At 37.8% G+C, this 14,892-nt stretch overlaps 1 protein-coding gene across 1 annotated transcript in view; it reads right to left on the bottom strand.

Moving 5' to 3' along the window:
• PCNX2 (pecanex 2) overlaps positions 1–14,892 on the bottom strand; it is a 154,671-nt gene that overhangs the window by 58,267 nt on the left and 81,512 nt on the right. Inside the window, exons 21-22 of the mRNA XM_062641709.1 lie at positions 12,665–12,842; positions 891–999 (exon numbers count right to left, since the gene is read on the bottom strand). Coding sequence (XP_062497693.1) covers positions 891–999; positions 12,665–12,842 — 287 coding nt within the window. The remainder of the gene's footprint in view (positions 1–890; positions 1,000–12,664; positions 12,843–14,892) is intronic.

Genomic DNA, 14,892 nt, shown 5'->3' with positions numbered 1-14,892 from the left:
CTTGTGAAGAGTGATTTTTAACTCTTTCATATATGTAAATGTGTCATGAGAGCGAATAACAGCACCTGTCTCCCTTACGTACAGTTGATAAGTACAGTGGGCAATTATCTGTCATCAGGGGGGTTTTATTTGATAGCATCCAATTTGCCTTTATTAGGCAATTAAAAAAAAAAGCCTTTTGACACCAATACTTTAATTATGTCTAAATAAAAAATATCAAATTACCGCCAAAACCTAACAGGCCTACTTCCTTACTCTATGTCACAAGCCAGGTTTCCTGTTTCTGAAGGACTGCCTTAGTGCTGATGGACATACATTGTTAGTGATAAAACAGAATGGCAGTGTTAAAAAGAAGAATGTTTCTCAGCACCACAATGAAAAATGTACATTGAAATCCTAAAATCCAGTTGCTTCTGAAACAGAATAAAAAACTAGGACAGTTGTAACAGAAATTGGCTCACTGAAATGAATTTGTACCCGAGATACCAAGTAGAAGCAACCGAGAAAATAACTTTTTAGAGCTCTGTCAGCCATATGTCCCGCACTTTACAGAACCAGCTTCTGCATACATAGAAGTCCACCCAAGTTGGAGCTAATTTATCAATCACAAAGTTTCTTTCTGGATGCATCCAAAGTCAGTGCTGAGGGCTGTGGCTGGGTGGGAAGTGAGAAGGCATAAACAGGCCAGTTTGAGTCGGAGTTCAGTTTCCCAGTTTCAGATCCCATGCAGCCAAGACAGAGAGAAAACTATTTCTCAGGAGATGCTCCAAGCCTTTTCACATTTGAGAGCAAATTATCTAGGAATTTCACACCTTGTTCAAACACTGTAAATCAATTACAAACATGAAGAGGAATTTAAGAATAAAGAAAAACAAATTTAAAAAGGATATGAGGTATTGCAAAGAGCTGGGCAAAAACATGGAACGACGACCCCCAGGCAATCTGCCAGGGTGCAATGTATGTCATGATGAACTGCAACTTCTGCAGTAGGTCCCACAGCTGGAAAACCAAAAAGACAAGAGTAACACATGGTGATTTTTTTAGGCACTGATAAAGTTTCAACACTCATGGCTGAAAGTGACACTTTTTAGAACTGTGCCCTAGAATGAATGCAAGATAAATAGATAAATTATATCATATCATTAGCTTTCAAGGCAATTAAGGCATTACTTCACCAAAGGCACCAAAGTACGTTCTTCATTTGAAATTCAAACTTGCAATAAAGTACATTTTTAACCACCATTCTGAGGCAGCTCCCACATTACCTTTCTTCAAAACTACGTCTGCTTTAATTATAAAGTGGGAAAACAGGTTCTGATATTCACTGCATCTATCATACCACCCGTCAGAAGGTTAGAGGAGAAGACTCCAGCAGAAAGTGAATATTGTGAACAGATGAAGCTCTGTGTGGCTCTGCATGCACAAATCAGACATTTTTCAAGAACACAACATATTCATTTATTGAATTGATGGGACAAACCATCACTATGTAAGCATTTGTTTGGCATTAAACATGAATTGTAGCTGCATTTTCAAGATCAAATCTATCCTACCACGAAAACTTTGTATCAATATGAATTTTTATTGTTGTGCAGTACAAATTGAAACACACACACTGAATTTGCTTCTGTTTCCTGTAAAATATGCTTGGTCCTGCAACTAGCAGTTTCTAATTGAAGAATGATGTGTACTTATTCCCCAGGATATATTTTTTTTTCGGCCAGCTCTGTTGGCATCAGGTCAAAACAGATCTTATGTCTTGTCGGCATTGGGCCGTCAGATTCTTATTGCAGAGTAGGCTCCTGACAAAGTGTCAGGAAAGATTTGGCCGTCAATAGGCATTAGTGCTCAACACACATAGCAAGTCGACAGTGAAACAGGAGTACATGCAATATTTTGTGCTCATACAGCAGAAGTATGTTTCATTTCTTACAGTAAATTTTCAATTGAGTGAACAAAAACAAAGACATTGCCAGCATCCTGATAGACACTGAGGCTACATTAACACATATATTAAATGCTTTCAGGGAATGTTCCCGGGCACTGGTATTATGCATGTTGCTAAACTGTTAGAAAGGGCCCTGGGAATGTTTTGGTCTAGCTCAGCACACACTCTTCCAAACAATCCCCAGGCATCCTCTTGAGTGAAAACCCTCCATGATCTGTTTCCAGGTGGCAGTTCCATACCTCCACCCTGCATACAGACTGGGAGAGTTTATTAGCATGGACGCAAGCTTCCCCATGACAGCTGGCCTCAAGAATAGAGCATGGTTCTAGGCACACTTCATTTAGTAGTATGCTGGTAGTCAGAGAGGATGCACCTTCGCTGGCTAACTCATTTCTTCTGTCCGTAAGTTACCAGCCCAGTTAAGTAACCCAGTTAAGTAACACTTGGTCATCTGTATCCACAATGGCAGTGCACTTAAGATGTTTCATTGACCTTCTCTATGAGATGTTGTAAATAACTGCAAATTAATTGGGAGGGAAGTAAGACTGATTAATAGCATAAATGTGTTTTGGTCTTTGTGCTACCAAATGATCACAGAAGCAGCTGCTAACTCCTGTTTTAAAGAGTGTCACACTAACTCAAATTCCAGCCTTCCAGTCCAGATGCAAACAGCGTTTCACATGCTTTCTGTGCTTTGGCATGACTCAAGTTAGCTGCAATATGCAAAATATGGATTATATTAGATTTTGCACAGGCATACTATTTTAAACCAGCAAAGACTTGATAAAAAAAAAAAGCCCTTATGATTTAAGGCACGCTCTGGTTACCCCTACCTATGAGAAATACGTATTTTGGCAATTTTGTTTTCTATTACATGCAACTTGAAAACTACAACATCATATAAAGTATGCAAGTAAAATTGAACTGAAACAGAATCGGCTTTTATTTATTTGAACCCTGTTTGGCAGGTTGTGGGGATGCTTTGTTTTGCTTAATTTTGATTTATCTGAAATGTCTGAATAAGCAGCCGTGAGAAAAATTTTATCTGCTAAAATGTTTAAGTGAAGGGCTGAAAAAGCTGATGACTCACATCTGAAACCTCAAAAATTGGAAACTGCAGCACAGCCAGCAAAGTTCTGACTGTTACAGATTGAAATCACAAAGCCACAAATCACTCCAGCTGTGCTCAAATATCTGGGTTCATCAAAAGGTTTTCAAACCTCAAATAAAATTCACGTTTTGCATTTGCTAGGAAACCAAATCCATGAGGAAACCCTTCTGGCTTCCTGTTCCATTACACTGTTTTAATCATTCTTTAATATTTACACATTCTTGCTAAACAGGCCATGGAGCCCAGCTTCCCTGTTGCTTCTAACAAGCCCTACTACTTCCACACCCACCACTGCTTGAACTTGATGTTGTTTCTTTCAACATGTGCCTCTTGGCTAATGTTTCTACAAGACAGGCAATGGAGCTCATTTCCATTCACAAAACATAAAGGTAAGAAGAACACTCTAATGAATATTTCTTGGGTTTTGGGAGCCTTGTGACAGTGCACCTAAAGGCCTGGAAATGTGTGATTTTCAAGCTACTGATTTCATTAAGAGATGTCAAGTGACTCTATTAATTCCCAAATCACTGCTTCCAGGACATGTTTTGTAGAGCATCTTAGGGTAACATGTTGTTAGCATTTTACACATCTAACTATAATTGCTAAAGGTGATGATCTCTCACAACTAAATTATAGAGATTTAGGAAGGGTGGGGATGGGGCTTTAAATTTTCTCCCTTTTATCTTGCCTGAATCATCTGAAAAAAATATTTCTCCTTGTCAGTTTTACCCAATTTACAATATGCTTTCTCCTGTATCTGATATAGGAACTCCAGGGAGTCACAAAGCACTTCTGCTTTCCTCACAGAAGGAAACTGAAGCTGCTAAAAACTGCCTTCATAAATAGAAGGAAGCTGATCCTCAGAAACAGTCACTCTCATTTCAACTAGAACAGCATTTCAGTCTTCAATAACTCTAAGAGATCCAGCTAAAAAGGAAAATCTTCAATTTTTTTTTTTTGGGGGGGGGGTTGTTTTTTTTTGGGGGGGGGGGGGGGCAGAAATTATATAGGATTAGAGAGGGTTAGGAAAGCCAAAACCCATCTGGAGTTGAATCCAGTGAGGGAAGTAAAAGGCAACAGGAAGGACTTCTACAATGTATCAGCAAAAACAGACTGGGGAAATGCTAAATGGGGCAGAGGCCCTGGTGACAAAGGGCACCAAGAAGGTGGAGGTACTCAATGCCTTCTTTGTCTTGGTCCTTACTGTATAGCCTTCAGGAACTGTAGGCTCGTAAGACCTGCGGGAAAGCATGGAGAAATGAAGACACCCTAAGTAGTGAAGAATTAATTAGGGGTACATTTAAACAAACTCGACAAAAACACTACCATGGGACCTGCATGGGACTTCTCAGACCTTCTGTGGTCCTGTGAAATACACGATTTATCCTCAGTAAAGTTTTGTTTGAATGAGGGCGATTAACTTGTTCCTGAGGCTGTGAGGGATATTTTTTATCAAACAGTGCTAGATACAAAAAGGAAACCTTCCCATCTAAAGTGAAAGTGGGAAACAAAACCTCAAGCACAACTGCACTTTTAACCCTTTCTAACAACTTGTTTAAACATGTATAAAAGCTGAGGTCTTCTACAACCCAGTTTAGGATGATTTATAAAAGAATATTTTTATTAAGCCTTCTTAGATCTTCCATGTTTTCTAGAGTTCACTAAGCAGAAAAAAATATATATTATTTAGGGGACATAAAGTTCAGATATTCCTAGATATCTTTACTCATGTGACAGTTTTGCACAGTAAAGAGGTTTTAAGTCTTTGACAAAGAATTTAAATTATCAGGATAGTCAGTGAATTTAAACCAGCATCTTCCCACTACTGTCAAGTTGAAGAGCAGAACATGCATCCATCTTTCATATTTATTTTATGTGGACACACACATTTTATCATCTTAATCATGCTTAAGTCTGAGTTCTGAAGCCTTTACATACCTCTGGCACATAAGCTAGGATTCTATATGTCTATAAGTAAAACAAAGGCAACAACTTATCTTTAAAGGTCAAATTTAAATAACATTACAAAGTAGAAGTTAATGGAAATTAGTTAACATACATAAAGAAAGAAGATTTTGGGAGTCTGAAACATCATTAAAATGTGATGTCCTTTTCTCAGTTTGGAAGATTTCAATAAAGTAGGCAGAGATTAACATCTGAACTTAAATTACACTGAATGCAAGATGGAGACAACACAACGCTTTCAGCTTTTGGCAGCCTTTCTATCTTTTTAGGATCTGTTGGGACTCTGTGTGGGCAGACTCCTTGGCAATACTAGGACTAAATAATGCATAAACATTAACATTTTCTTGCAAAGCTTGAATTTCACTGTGTTTAAAAAAAATGGATGCAGAAATTGGTTTTAAACAAAAATAACTGTCATATACATATGGCTATATGCTCTGTGTGTAACACAAAATTGAGAGATTAAAAAAATTAAATCCAGAAAGCAATTGTTTCCTGCTTTGAACATTTATTTCTTTATATTTCCATTCAGATCCTGAGAACTTGAGATAGATTTGAACTCAAGGCTCTCAGATACTAGAGAGTATTTAATTTTTTCATGTTAAGCTAATTCTGGTCAATTGGTAGCTCCAAGTTTTGGAAGTAAATTCTAATAGCTTCTGGCAAATTTTTTTTATTTTTTTGCATGTCAATAAAAATTAAGATACATCAGAGGAAAATTTGTGAGCATGTGTTTATGGATATGAAATTAAACATAAGTGGAACAATTTTATTCCAGTTCATGGTTTTGCTTTGCAAATCATTAACTTTCTGGTCTTTATTTAATATCGTTTAAAACAAGCTTCACTTATAAGATCCTATGAAACAAAGTTTACTGGAAATATTAAAGGTTTTTAAAGTTTGTGCCTTAAGTCATTGTGACATTCTATTGGTGTATTTGAACAGCATTGTGTTTGAATCTACAACAAATACTTTCCAGGCTGCCTTTATTTGCACCTGCTTACAGACATTTGAAGCCTTTATATTGTGGGATTTCAAGATCATTGTCTAATGCAACACATACAAGAGGATCAAAATATAATCAGTCCAAGGCTCCGATATAAACCTCTGAGGAATATATTCCTGAAACACAATGTCCAGCGCTTAACATTGACAGTGTACAAAATGGGAATGGTGTAAACAGTTTGAGTAACAAGCCTCAGAAGCCTTACATTTGAAGTTAAATGTTAACCATCAGCCAGAAGTAAGTCTGATGAGGATTATGACAATAAGACAATGATAAAAACTAACAGTCCTGGATCTGCTCATGGCAAATGCTGCTTCTTCCTACACTGACAGCTGACAGCAAGATCCAAGGGAAAGAGCCTGTGGTATAGTAAGAAGCCATCTCCCATATCTCCCAAAGTGGTCAAAAAGGACAAGATCAAAGCTATTCAGCTTAATTTGCAGAGGGCCAGACAACTGAAATAAATCAGATGATCCAGCCTCTTCAGTGAAGCCTTCATAGGCATGGCTCTTGCCAAAGCTGCATCTCCCCAGAAATCTTTACTAAAGGCAGAGATAAAAAATGAACAGAGCAAGTTGCATGCTGAACTGCCAGATAGTCAGGATTTCTCTTTCAGTGCCTGCATCAACAGATACAGAATGCACCTCTATCAGCATGAATGTACATGAGTACAGTCCTCAGTGTGTAGAGAACAAGACTGAGCCAGGGAGTGGGTGTGTATCTCCCTGCACCCAAGTGCATTTGTCTGTTCTAAAGGAAAAAACATAAAAAAAGAGAGATAGAAAATGCAATTTGGGAATAGTGTGAGGAATGAAGTCTGGCAAAGAGGTCAGTGACAGAAGGCTGAATGAAAAATCAATTAAACCATTTCTCCAATATTAAAAGGAAACATGGAACTGTACAGAGCTCAAGAGAGTTAAAGACTCTATGGAAAATACCACTGGGATTATCCTGTCAAATATCAGATGTAGCCTTGGGTATTTTACTTAGCAGAAAGTGTCTTAACAGGGCTTATATACCAGATATCAAAAGTTGAGGAAACAGCTGTGAGCCAAGAGGTTTCAGCTGATTAAGACACTGGATTTCAGTATGCAAGAATAGCAAAAAATGGATTAAAATATGAATTACAGACTTGGTGCCAGAAGCTTTGAAGTGAAACATCAGATTAATGGAGGATGAAAAATCAGAAGGGGAAAAAAAATGTGAGGCTTTTGACTTCTCTGTAGCACCTATATCAATCAATGGGACATGCCAACTAACCAAGAGTTTTATTGCCACAAAGGCAATAACAAGATCCAATAGGTTAATTACTTGACTTCAACAAAGCACCAAGAAGGTCAATGCACTTGGTAGTACTTTCTCATAAAATGAAGGAAAACAAGACGACATGCATAATTTCTTTCCTGCCCAAGGGACTGTGTGTGGATATTGAAAGTTAAGCCTGACCAGCACAGGTCTGGCAGCTTCTTACAAACTGGCTGTCTTAGCTGGAGTTACTCCGACATGAAGTTCATCTTTCATAAATGTGTGATACTGGATATTGTGGCAGAAAGAAGTATGCAGAAAGAGAAAAATTCCTATAAAAAGAAAAAAAAATGCAGATTCCTTATTAACTGGAAAATGTATTCTGGGAAAGAAGGAAAAAATCCAACAGGGAAATTGTATTCTTAAGTGAGCTCAGCAGGGGTAAGAGTACTTAGGCAAATGAATTCAGTGTTAATGAAGGCAAAGTTAACAAGCTCTGGTTCTTTGATTATTTTGCCTTATGCATGAAGACAAATTCAGAATCCTCAGAGGACTTGTCTATAAGAAAATATAAGGTGATTTTATATTTTAGTATTGCTAATTAGTTCATCCACACACACAGATTAAGAGGCCATTAATCTGCTTGCCAGTAACATACAAGAAACTGAAAGAGGTAAGACGTTTTAGTCCTATACATTAGAGGGTTAATGACACTGAGTCTTACCATTCCCATTCAGTCTGTGTAGTAGATGAGTGTGTAAGCTAGGGATGGCTCTTTCTTTAGGGTTTAAAGGAAGCTATAGATATTTGTCAAAAAAAAACCCAAACATACTCTAAAGTACATGTATTTCTCAGTTGTGCTCTACAAATGAGAGTTGCTGGTAAAAGAGACAGTTTACTGCAGTTTGGCATATGGGAATCCTCAGTTGCTGCTGGTTGCTTCCAGTAGTCAGTAGACTGGCAAATAACAAAAAACCCCACTATTTTTCTCTTTTCTTTGTAGTAGCCAAGAGCATACTACAACCAGAAGCATCCACAATCACACTACTGAGGGGTTTTTGCTGTCTTTGCTCCTCCAGCTAAACACCAGCTCCACTTGAGATTCCAAAGCAATTCAGGGAGACACTGACCACTGCTCACAAGCAAGATTTAGAGGATTACCATTGCACTGGATGAAATAAAACTCCACATCTTTAAGAGAAAACACAACAAAAGAGCTGTGGACAAGACTTGCTCTTAGCATCTTTGTTAATATCTCAGCCCGTTCTAAACTGATACCTTGCTGTTTGAAAGATTTTCATTGGTTTTTACTTCAAACTTAACAATATCTGTTTATTTGTGACTTGAACAGTTGTTACTCCATACATCCTTTAAAAGCAGCTCGCACATCTTGCAAGGAGGGCAGTGCTGGGCCCATTCTTTTTTGTTTGTTTTGGGATTTGCTTGGTTGGTTTGGGTTTTTGTTTGGGTTTTTTTTTGTTTTATCACACTGAAGAAAGGTGGACTTGATGAGATATAACATGCATTTAACCACCCATATGTTGTGTGCTTTAGTTCTTCTTCAGTTAAATATTGTCGGTAGACATCAGAAGGGTGGAAGAAAGGCCTGCTTTCCATCATTCCCAACAGTTTATTCAAATGGGTTAATATTCCCACATTTTTTACCCTATTACAGAAGAAGTCACAGAGATTGTCCTACTATTAGAAATCTAGGAAGAAATCTCCTGTTTTATATTCCATCTTTGCTATGCCTACGAAGAATATATTCTCAGTTATTTGTGGTTTTCCGTTTTCCACTACTATGAACATTCTTATTAACCTTTGCACTGACATCATCTACTAAAAAGTCTAGGGAGAACAACTGGCTCATTCGAAAAGTTTATACAGAGTCACACAGACCAAGAAGACTTTCTTGATTATCTGGTTTGACTTCCTACAGAGCAAACATCAGAGCATGACATCCTCAATTTTTGAATAAGCAACCACATTTTTTTAAAAGACCATTCAGCTTTGATTTAAAGTATATAGACAACAGGAGGTTTGGACAGAAGAATCCCAGGCTGTAGCCAAGGGCACAAACTGGGCAAGTTACACGGAAAATTTTAGCATAAGAAAGATGGAGAAGTCCTGTTCCACTTGAATTGAAAGCTGCAATCATTCTTAAAACAAGAAAGTCTTTCCTGTTTATCTTGCTCTCTTAGCAAGGCAATCTAAAAGATAAAACAGCCCACTGTGCATGTGCCTCATCAACTTTTAGCACTGTTTTCATGCTCCATAACGTGTCAAAATGTAAACAGCTAATGATTTTTTAAAAAAGGAGTTAATTAACTGATGCATTAATAAGTCCTATGCTGTTAAAAAGACAAAAAAATTCCAGGTTGATTAAACAAAATCCTCAGGAATAGAACTGAACAGACTCTCTTGTTCTCTGTGAGAGTGTGGGTGGCATGGCTATTTACAGAGATAAAAATCAGTGAGCAGCAATTTGGACTTCCATGCCTCAACTTGTTCAGGGAGGTTCTGATTTAACTAAAATACATCAAATCAATAGCACAATGGGGAAAATGAGGCAAACACAATCAGTGAGATGTTCAGAAATATTCTACCCAACATTATTAGCAAAGTTTTATTCAACGTAATCCGCTTCAAGAGTCACTGGTGCAGTTACGAATGACTGTTGAATTTAGATGCCTTCTTCCCCAGTGCCTGGCAGAAGAAAATAAATGCTTACTACCACAGTGTTTTGAGAGCATGCAAATATTCTTTCATGGGGTAACCATGCTTAAAAATTACCATCAGTATGACTAAGGCACAGTACTTCTATTGTACCTCAATTCAGAGGGTAGTAAATTGACATTTCCAATGAGTAAGCAGAAATCAGCCATGACTGTAGTAAATTCTGCACAGCCAAAGGTGATGGTAACAGAGACTATTTCAGTTTGTTTTTTTCTTTCTTTTTAAATAGTTGTGAACACAAAAATAACTGAACTACAGATGAACAGAATCTGTGAAGACCCATACAGCCTTTTACCTATAAAGGAACAGAGCTGGATGCAGCTTCTTTAGGGCCTATAGTATGGAATAAACAGGTCATCTTTATCATCAAGTGACCATACCCTTTACTAAAGTTCCACGGTATTGAGCTACTTAAAGCTCAGACCTTAATTAAGGTAAAAGAAAACTTAATGCCCTTTATGATTTGAAATTAATAGGACTTCAATTGCTATCATCTGCAATGCTGTTTTTCAGATGGGCTTTAACTATCATTGTGTAACTGCATGTGCTTTTGTAATATAAGGAACTCAACCATTTGACTTCAATTCTTTTTTTTAAATGAAATAGGAAGAAGTCCACTTGATGAACTAATGACCTACAAAATTTCAAATATTATCAGATATGAAGCAGCTGACAGATCAGTGCTAAAACTACATTTTTAAAATGTGACTATAGTGCAAGCTTTTAGTCTAGTAGAGTAGTAATTATCCTAGCAAACATCTCTGCTTAATTTGGTATGCATCTTTCATTTATCTCATTCTTATTGCTACCACTATTCTTTCTACTGTAAACAGTAGCTTCAAACTGATCAAGCAAATTCCCCCCAAACCCCGCTGAAAGCCTTTAAAGCACTCTCTTCCAAAACCAGTCAATAATTCACACCAGTCTTTTGTGACATGGTCACAAGGTCAACATTTTCAAAAGAAATAATGAAACTTTCAATTCTGGTGAGCTAATTTTTTGATCCCGTAAAGAGGTTTTTGGAGAATGAGTTTTAGGCCTAAATAAGCCATTATCCAGACACGGGGTGTTGACTGATACGCATCACTGACACTCTTATCTGGAGATAGAAATCCACCCCCTACACAGTAATACAACAAATACTGAAAACTGACATAATGTTACCTCTTCATCCCTTTCACTGCTCGTCTTTCACTCCAGTGTAAGAAGCTTAAAAAATAAACCTTATTTTAGGATCAAAGAGCATGAGGCAGGGGTCCGTTCTAAAGCAGGGCTTTGTATCATCTCTTCTCCTTTTCTTCTGCCCTCCCTCCCCAGTACTTGATGCCTCACCCCCCAGACAAAGCAGAGCAACACATCTGAGGGCTGAAGGCTTGAAGCAGGTGAAGCTCCTACTGTAGTGTGGTCCAAGAGTTCAAGGAAAGAGCCCAAGTTCCCCAAATTGCTACTCCTCCCTTACAGCAGCACAGAAATAAACTGGGAAAAGCGTATTTCTTCTTCACTCTCTGCCTGAATGACTGGAACTCCCAACATAACACCAATTAACTTGTCCTTTCCTTAGGAAGCCTGAAACTTCCAGGTGGGCATGAACAGCAGTGTGAGCCGATGCTCCTTGCGTAGAAGGGCTAAATATCTCCATGCGCATTATTGGGCATCTCCACAGCACATGCAGCAGTCATTGTGGAACCATACCTCTCACCTCTCAGAAATGAAGTGGTGCTAGCTGGGTCATACTCACACATAGGGTAGGAATATTTTAGAAAAAGAAACCAAGCAAACAGGCCTGACCAATGGGGAAAAAAAAGGAAAAAAGTAAATACAGCAACAAAACCACCTCAACAGAATTACCCCTGGGCAAACTGGATGATATGTTATGGAAATCAGTGACCACCAAGTTTAAAAACAAAACAAAATATAAAAAGCTGGTAAAGGCTTTAGGCAAGTCTGCAATACTTTCTCATGTTTTATCAAGGTATGAGTTAAAACTGTTTCTTTCACTGAAACTGTCTCCTTTCACTGAAGACAGAATCTGGTCTGACTGAGGAATAAAGGTTTGGGTTTGTTTTATTTTTTTAAGTTAATTCAACTAGAGGTCACTTGAAGAGTTAACAATGTTAAAGAGTGGAAGGAGGTCTGAGGTTAAGGGTAAGGGCAGCATTACAAGGATAACAGACTTTAAATAGGAAAAAGAAATGTTAAGGCTGACATTAGGAAAACATTTATTATCATGAGGATGATTAGATAATGGAATAATTTCCCAAAGGAAGTTGTTGAGTCAACCACTAGAAGCATTCAGAGGAAACCTAGATAAAAACACCAAGCGATTGATCTGGAGAGCAGCCCTGCACTAATGACCAAAGAGGCTCTTTCCAACTCGTTGAGGATTTTCCTCTTGAGAGCAAGAATTCCAAACTTTCTATAGCAACATGTGAACAAAAAGTAAATGCAAAACATTGAACAAAGCCAGCGACAACACTTAACTGGAGCCTTGTTTTCAGTTTACACATTTTCTTCTCCATAGTACCAATAATCTGTGTCTATATATGCATTCATTGCTTCTAAAAAAAAAATCCTACCACACACTGATCAGCACAATGACACTAAGAAGATAAGTAAAGCTACGAAATAAAGCTATAGGAGCTATAAAACTTGCCTTATGAAACACAATGGACATCATGAAGAAATCCAGTAAGAAATTTTCTGAAATGTCTCTGTAGTCAAAGCGGAAGAAAATTACAGTAAAGCTCAAAGTAACAAATTGATTAATAGGATTACAGAATGAGGAGCGGAGGAGTTTCATCCCAGCAACTGTTATCAGGATAATATCACAGCTGTAAGAAAGGCAGAAAGAAAAACCTAATCAAATCAAAGTCATAAACCACTAAATTATGAAGCTCTTAAATACAAATACCAGATGTGTTTTATATTGTCATGTGTATCTAAATCTGCACATCTTATTGATTTGATATTAATCCTATGTTCTTTTAATAATGCCATTTATTTTACCCATGTGTAACCTCATGCTTTTCCTTTAAAATTTTCACACACTGGTAATCTGAAATGAAGAAATAACTATACTGGAAAGAGTAGCATTGACTATTAAAAGCCAAGAATCTAGAAAGAATATTTTTATATAGCTCTTAGCATAAATCTTCAATGATTTCCATGTGGGAAGTATTTTGGCACTTCCATTAATACTTTACTGTAATTTGAAAAAAGTATCTTGAACTCCAGGGTTTTTTTATTACTAGGAATTTCACTTGATGACAGAATTTATAACTATTCTCCTAATTTCATTACACAAAATGACAAAATTCTGGATAGAAATATACATAGACATTAAGTGCTTAAAATTCTTACCATTGTTCTTGATCACAAGGTCAACTATATGCAGTAATTCCTTCATCAGATTAAAAGAAAAGGTGTTGAATCTATGTGCTGTAAAATGCATTCAGTCTGTATTTTACTCTCCTTTACTATAGTTCAGAGAGTGAACTTCATCTGACAGCTCTAAACAGTAAGTGACCACACAGAAAATCAAGAAATCTAATCTTTAAAAATTCAAGGGCTTGCTGCTGTATCTCCAAGAAGATAATGTTCCTCTCTGAACTCTCTAGAAAACCATACAGTTTTCTGTGTAAGAAAATACAATCAGATGAGAAGGAAAGATGAGAAGGAATGTGTTGGCACCCCTTGAATTTAAATAACCACCATATATATCTGAACTCAGAAACCTGAGGCTGTTCACATTTTTTAGTTTTGATTTTAAGAATCTTTACAGAATTGGAAAGATGGTCTTGCTTAGACAGCAATTTTGGTCTCCATTTTATTTAATTGACAATAAAGCCTATTCCAGGAATTAAACCCGAGAAAGATCTCAGACACGCATTTTTCATTTCTGGTCACCTGAGCAGAATGAAAATCCAACCTTGGATCTTTCTCCAGTGCAAATGGAGATTCTGGTTGCAAGCAGGCGACTAAAGCTAGCCTACATGAAATCCTTGGGACAGTGATTTGTCTGAAAATACTGCCCTGTCTTAACCCACCCTGACCTAAGACTGCAGGTGAGGATCCTTTGTCTCCCACCACCTGCTCCAGCACAGCTAAGTGCTTCTGACCATTCCTGCAGGGAGCTGAGCAGGCTCTTTTCTTTCGAAAGAGCAGCTGCTATGCTAGACTTCTGCAGCGGCCTATTGGTTAGACTACTTCCCTGGGAAGGAAGGAACCCAAATCCAGTCTGAAGGGATTCAGACTCACATCTCACTCCCCAGGTTACCCTCTACTCCCCCTTCCTCAGATGAACCTGTGCCAAGAAAAGTTAAAAGGTTTTTAGTCAAAGTCAGAACATGAGTCTACATCTCTGTTGATAGGCACTCCCCTGAGATGCAACACAGTACTGGGCTCCAGACCATGAACACTTGCATGGTTCTGTATTTTATCCAACAACCACTATAAACTACAGGAACAGGGTCAGGAGCGGGAATTGGAACGTATGATTCCCCACTCCTATAAGAATTTCCTTACCACCAGAGCAGGAGAAATCAAAAGCAAACCTCCCATAGCTTATACTTTTCTGATTGATACCTGTTAAATTAAATGGTCAATGCCACCTTCTACGTCAAGGTTTTAAAAAGGAAGGAATCAAAGCAGTATTTGTGAGCTCAATCCTGATCACATACTGGGGATGCTGCAAAACAGCTCTCAGCTCAAAACCTTTGGGTTTCTGGATCCTAGTCTGAATAAGAGACAAGTGATTTATGCAGAAAGCTCTGGGCATGTTCAGGTTCATTAGGAGGCTTGAAGCACCACGTCAAACTCAGGAGTATTTGGTCGTATTAGGTACCCTCAGGGTTTTCTGGCAGTTGCCATGGCTGACACTTC

The sequence above is a fragment of the Pezoporus occidentalis genome, unplaced genomic scaffold (assembly GCF_034315485.1).
Source record: "Pezoporus occidentalis ecotype Australia unplaced genomic scaffold, CSIRO_AGI_Poc_V1 ctg7, whole genome shotgun sequence".
Classification (NCBI taxonomy): Eukaryota; Metazoa; Chordata; class Aves; order Psittaciformes; family Psittacidae; genus Pezoporus; species Pezoporus occidentalis.
The sequence above is the reverse complement of the archived record's forward strand: the minus strand, read 5'-3'. Positions and strand labels throughout refer to the sequence as shown.